Genomic DNA, 6,127 nt, shown 5'->3' with positions numbered 1-6,127 from the left:
GTTGGTCGTGGGCCTGAACTCTGGCCCTAGGCGCTGTCCCTGAGCTCTGCAGCTCAAGGTTAGCGCTCTACCACTTGAGCCACTTCCCAGCTTTTTCTGCTTATGTGGTGCTGAGGAATTGAACCCTGGGCCTTATACATGTAAGGCAAGCAACTCTACCACTGAGCCACCTTCCCAGCCCCTTGATTTTCTTTTTTAAAGGTTTTAAATCTCTTATTTGTCTTATTTTTTCTGCATAGTACTTAAAACTGTCACCATCTGATAACTCTACTTGTTTATTATATTCCTTTGTCATTAAATTATAAACTATTTGAAATCAAGTAATTTGTTTATCCTTACAAATCTGTTAGCTCAAATTATGGGTAAATAGTGGGAACTTATAGAGTATATCCCCTTATAAAAAAAATTGAGGGACTGGGAAGGTGGCTCCGTGGTAGAGTGCTTGCCTCGCATGCATGAGGCCTTGGGTTCGATTCCTCAGCAACACATAAACAGAAAAGACTGGAAGTGGCACTGTGGCTTAAATGGTAGAGCATTAGCCTTGAGCTGAAGAGCTCAGGGACAGCGCCCAGGCCTAGAGTTCAAGCCCCACGACCAACAACAACAACAAAAAAATGAAAACACTGCTGTCTTTTGAATAGTCATTAGGTTTGTGAATCAGTGTCCTTGCTTGTGTTCTCTCCAGCCTTGAATCCTCTTCCTCGTATTGACATTACTCTGGCCTGGATTATAGTAGGTAAATGAGGCCTCTGAATATTTTATCTTTACATCTTACCCCAGAGCACAGGATTTTTTTTTTGTTGTTGTTCCGGTCATGAGGCCTGAACTCGGCTTGGGCGCTGTCCCTCACTCAGCAATTCAGCTCAAGGCTAGCGCTCTACCACTTGAGCCACAGCGCCACTTCCGGCTTTTTTCTTTTTGTTTATGTGGTGCTGAGGAATCAAACCCAGGGCCTCCTGCATGCAAGGCAAGAACTCTACCACTGAGCCACCTTCCCAGCCCGCACAGGAGTTTTTTATTTGTCTTCTACCACCCCGTCTTAGCACTAAACCTGTGGTTTAGTGTCAGCTCTTCTTCAAATGCCCATGATTATGAGGCATTGTTCCACTTGAATATTCAAAACAGTATTATTTATCTTTTATATCATTTATTTTGTTTTTATATTTATATTTGTCGTATGGACAAAATATCCTCTCAATTATTTGTATAGGTTAAACACAGCTTTTGTTTTTTTTAAAAATTTTTTATATATTTTTTATTTTTTTGGGGGTCCAGTTGTGGGGCCTGGGCGCTGTCCCTTAGCTCTTCAGCTCAAAGCTAGCGCTCTACCACTTGAGCCACAGCGCCACTTCCAGCTTTTTTCTTTCTGCTTATGTGGTGCTGAGGAATGGAACCCAGGGCCTCGTGCATGCAAGGCAAGCGCTCTACCACTGAGCCACCTTCCCAGCCCTTGCTTTTTCTTTTTTGTGGTACTGGAGTTTTGAACTCAATGTCTAGTACTTGGTAGGCAGTGATTTACCTGCTGAGCCTTATTTCAGCATTTTATTTTATTTTTTTCCAGATACTTATTTTTCCTCTTAGATTTTTTTCATCACAAAGTGCCTTGGGTTTTTGCCCAGACTGGCTTAGACCACAATCCTCTTATGTATCCTTCCTGAGTAGTCACAGGTTACTGTCACCCTGCTCAGCTTCTTTTGAGAAAGGATCTTGTCAATATTTTTACTAGACTGGCCTTGAAACAGTATCTGGAGGGGCTGGGAAGGTGGCTCAGTGGTAGAGCACTTGCCTTGCATGCCTCAGGCATGCAAGCACCACATAAGCAAAAAGAAAAAAAAAAGGCAGGAAGTGGCGCTGTGGCTCAAGTGGTAGAGCGCTAGCCTTGAGCACAAAGAGGCTCAGGGACACAGCCGAGGCCCTGAGTTCAAGCCCCAGGACTGGCAAAAAACAAAAATAGCACTTAAGACCTAGCACCATTGACAATACTCGCTATTCAGGAAGCTGAGATCTGAGGATTGTTGTTTGAAGCGGTCCTGGGCAGGAAAGGCTGTGACTCTTATCTCCAATTAACTACCAAGAAGCTGGAAGTAGAGCTGTGGCTCAGATGGTGGAATGTTTAACCATTAGCAAAAATTGCTTAGAGACAGCACTCAGTCTGGGGTTGTAGCTTAATGTAGACCAGTTGCCATGTGTTCATAAGGCTATGAATTTGATCTCCAGAATTGCAAACAAACAAAACAAATAACACTTATATTAAGGTCCTGAATGTTAACTTTCATGTTGTTGCCAATCAGTAATTTCTTTTTCTTTTTAAAAATTTGTTTGTAGATCTAACAGCTTTAATGCAGATAGAAACATAGGTAAGAGTTTTCTTTTTTTAGTCTTATAAGTTAAAACAACTTTAAATAGTGAAAGATGAATAAATGTTTTTATTTTTGGAATGAATAAAAATCTGAAAGTATGAAAAAGCAAGTAAGTTCATGTTATAAGATCAACATTTTGTCATCATGCATGCATAAGTTTCTTTTTAAGAAGAGGTACTCTAATTGAAAAAAATGACAAAAGTATTTGAAACACGTAATTTTATTTTATTTTATTTATTTATTTTTTTGGGTCCGGTCATGGGGCCTGAACTCTGGGCCTGGGCGCTGTCCCTCAGCTCTTCAACTCAAGGCTAGCGCTCTACCACTTGAGCTACAGTGTCACTTCCGGCTTTTTTCTTTTTGCTTATGTGGTGCTGAGGTATTGAACCAGGGCCTCATGCATACAAGGCAAGTGCTCTACCACTGAGCCACCTTCCCAGGCCACGTAATTTTATTTTCAAACATAAAAGTAGATTACATTGCTCAGACTTCACACTCCACCTGTATTTTTTAAATAGTTCAGTTTGTATTCATACTGTTGGAAGCCTCAGCCTCCCTAGTGTTTGAACATTATAAGTATGGGCTACCATGCCTGGCTTACTTGCCTTTGAAAATTATTAGAGTCAAGCCGGGCGCCAGTGGCTCACACCTGTAATCCTAGCTACTCAGGAGGCTGAGATCTGAGGATCGCTGTTCAAAGCCAGCCTGGGCAGGAAAGATGGTAAAACTCTTATCTCCAATAAACCCCAAGAAAACCGGAAGTGGTGCTGTGGCTCAAGCGGTAGAGTGCTTGCCTTGAGCTGAAGGGACAGCGTCCAAGCCCAGAGTTGAAGCCCCACGACAAAAAAAAAAAAAAAAAAAAAAAAACTTATTAAAGTCAGCAGAGACTTTGTATTTACAAAAGGTAAAAATGAGTTTCAAACAACATTGACATTATCTTAAGATTCTTCATAACAAAAATGAGCAAATAGGTGACATTGTGGGCATAAAGAAAAAGGTACTTGAAACTAAAATCTCTATTTGGATTTTTCCAAAATGGAAAGTTACCTCTGTATTTTTCAACTTAAACCTTGTTTCTAGGTACTTTCTAGTAAATATGTATTTCTCATTTCTAGTAATTACATACTTCTCTGGCTCAAGCAATGATCTCCTTATTTTTGTTTAGATAAATGTAACTACACTTTATGGAAAGGACAGCTTTTAAATAAAGGAAAGCTTCTGTGCTATATTTCTTTGAGGTCATCCACGCGGGCATTTTTGCCTATTAAGCTGTAAGTATGGAGCATTAAATAGCAATTCAGTAATGCAGTTCTCTCAGTTTCTTTAGCTTTTTATATTTTTTTTCACATTTACGATTTACTTTGTTCCCTAAGAAATGAGTATGAGTAGCTAGGATTACAGGTATGAGCTACCAGTGCCCAGCTGAAAGATAATTTTTGAAAGTTTTATCCTGATTATATAGATTATTTTTCATTTGATGTTTTATATCTAGTAGACATAAAAGTTAACTAGTTTTTGTTTAAAAGAGCTTTGATGTGTTTAGGTAAGTTAGATTGTACAGATAATTTTCAGTTCTATAGGTCTAAAATAGAATAGAAAGGTTTAAAATGATCTTTTGTTAACACCACAGTAAAGATAAGGCCATAGTGAAAGTTTAACAGTTTGTTATTGAGGGCTGAGGATTTAGCACAGTGGTAGAATGAAAATTCTGGGTTTGATTCTCTAGCACTTCAAATAAGAAATGAAAGTTTATACTTTGATTATTTTAAATAAAAATCATAACTTTTATTGTTTGTGGGTAGTAAAATTGACATAGGATTAACTTCAGGCTTAAGGGTATGGAAGGTGGGCAGTGTTGCTACAAATCTATTTACCTATATATAGGTATCTGAACATTCTATATCAAGTACTCTTTACAATAAAGCAAGTAAGTTATTAATGAATATACTCTTCTATTTTCTACCAAGTGTATATATTTGTCTGATGAAGGGGAGAAAAGTGGGGGAGAGAGGGAGGGAAGGAAGAAGAGGGAGAGGCATAACATTATTAGAATTTATAGTTCAGGCATGGCAACATGTTATTTATTTTCTTTCAGTCCTGAGAAGTTAGATGTTGAAACAGTTATGAGTATTGATCATCTGAAGCAGAAAATTCCTCCAGCATTGTTTTATAAGGAAACCTACTTAGGTCCAAATGAAGGTAATTTAATGTTTTAAAAAATTTTTATTGGGTGGAGGAGGAGGGGGGGGCGAAGGGGGGGGAGATGGGAAGGGATGGGAGGGGAAACAAAGGAGGAGGCAACAATGCTTGATAAGAAATGTACTCATTATCTTGCCCATGTAATTGTAACCCCTCTGTACGGTATTTTCACAATAAAAGAAAATTATCGGAAGAACTTGATTTGGATATTTACCATGTTATTTTTTTTTTACCAGTTTTGAAGAATGGGATGTATTGTAGCCTTTATGAAGTTGTAGAAAAGCCAAGAATTGGAAATAACTTGGAAAGTTTACTGCAAAAACTGGAGAAAGAAAAACTTGTGAGTGATAGCTGTTTGATTGTTCTTTTCTCTTTCTCAAAATTATCTGTGATGATATTGAAACCGGGTTTTTAGACCTCAGGCCCAAAGTTCAGAAGTCCCAGGTTTGGTCTGGCCATTTGCCTCCACATGCCAAAGAAAAATGGCAAAGGACAGAGATAGAAGGTTTATTATATTGCAGCCATTGGAAGATGACACTTCCATACACCTTTAGTCTCTTCAGATGTATAGAGACATTGACTTCACTTTAAATAGGGTGATGGGAAAAAGGTATTCACATAGGTAAAAAGTCCCAAGTCACAGGTATTGCCTTGTTGACCATTATTAGCTCAGTCTTCATCCCTAGAGGAATTCCAGAAAAGTTACTGCTTTATCACTGGAACAAGATTTTAACTGTGTCCATTAATATTATGAAAAGAAGACACTACTTGTTTGAGGGGCAGTTTCCGTTCCACACAGATGATTGCAGCTTTTCTGCTGCAAAGAGGTGATTACAGAGGAACTGCACCAGAGAATAGCTCAGATGAAAGGGCATAGATTCAGAGTTGAGGAACTTTTAGTTAATTGACACCACCCAATAAAAGCAACTTTTTTTTTTCCTTTTTCTTTTTTTTATTTGGTGCTAGTCTTGGGGCTTGAAGTCCAGATTTTGGTGTTGTCTTTCAGGGTTTTATTTCATTTATTATTTTTTTCTTGTTCACGGCTAGCCATGCCTTTTTTCTCTTCTTTGCTCAAGATACTTGAGCCACAGCTTCATTTCCAGCATTTTGATTTTTTGGTTGTTAGAGATAAAAGTCTCACAGACTTTCCTGCCTGGGCAGACTTTGAACTGCAATTCTCATATTTCAACCTCTTGGATAGCTAGGGTTATAAGTGTAAGTCATCAGCCCCCAGAACTGGCAGCAAATGCATCTTTTAAAGTTGCCTTTTACAATGTGAATATTTAAAATTTTTTTTGTCTCTGAAAGTACCACAGGTCTCTACCACCTGTTCTAATTTAGTTAATATTATTTTTATAGCTATCACTCTTTTGTCCATTACACTAGACCTTCTGTAGACCAATATTTCTTTTTTTTTTTTTTTTTTTTTCGGTTGTTGGGCTTGAACTCTGGGCCTGGGCACTGTCCCTCAGCTCTTCAGCTCAAGGCGAGCGCTCTACCTCTTGAGCTACAGCGCCACTTCCGGTTTTCTGGTGGTTTATTGGAGATAGGAGTCTCAAGGTCTCTCC

At 38.7% G+C, this 6,127-nt stretch overlaps 1 protein-coding gene across 1 annotated transcript in view; it reads left to right on the top strand.

The window, feature by feature from the left end:
• The window catches only part of Fam208a (family with sequence similarity 208, member A), a gene marked incomplete at its 3' end in the record, with an annotated part of 28,805 nt that extends 23,906 nt beyond the window's left edge, over nt 1–4,899 (top strand). Inside the window, exons 8-11 of the mRNA XM_013030716.1 lie at nt 2,326–2,357; nt 3,526–3,631; nt 4,456–4,559; nt 4,796–4,899. Of these exons, the coding sequence (XP_012886170.1) occupies nt 2,326–2,357; nt 3,526–3,631; nt 4,456–4,559; nt 4,796–4,899 (346 nt within the window). The remainder of the gene's footprint in view (nt 1–2,325; nt 2,358–3,525; nt 3,632–4,455; nt 4,560–4,795) is intronic.
• Between the last annotated feature and the right edge of the window lie 1,228 nt (nt 4,900–6,127).

Source organism: Dipodomys ordii, unplaced genomic scaffold (genome assembly GCF_000151885.1).
Source record: "Dipodomys ordii isolate 6190 unplaced genomic scaffold, Dord_2.0 Scaffold132, whole genome shotgun sequence".
In the NCBI taxonomy this organism is placed as follows: Eukaryota; Metazoa; Chordata; class Mammalia; order Rodentia; family Heteromyidae; genus Dipodomys; species Dipodomys ordii.
This window is presented reverse-complemented; position numbering and strand designations above follow the sequence as displayed.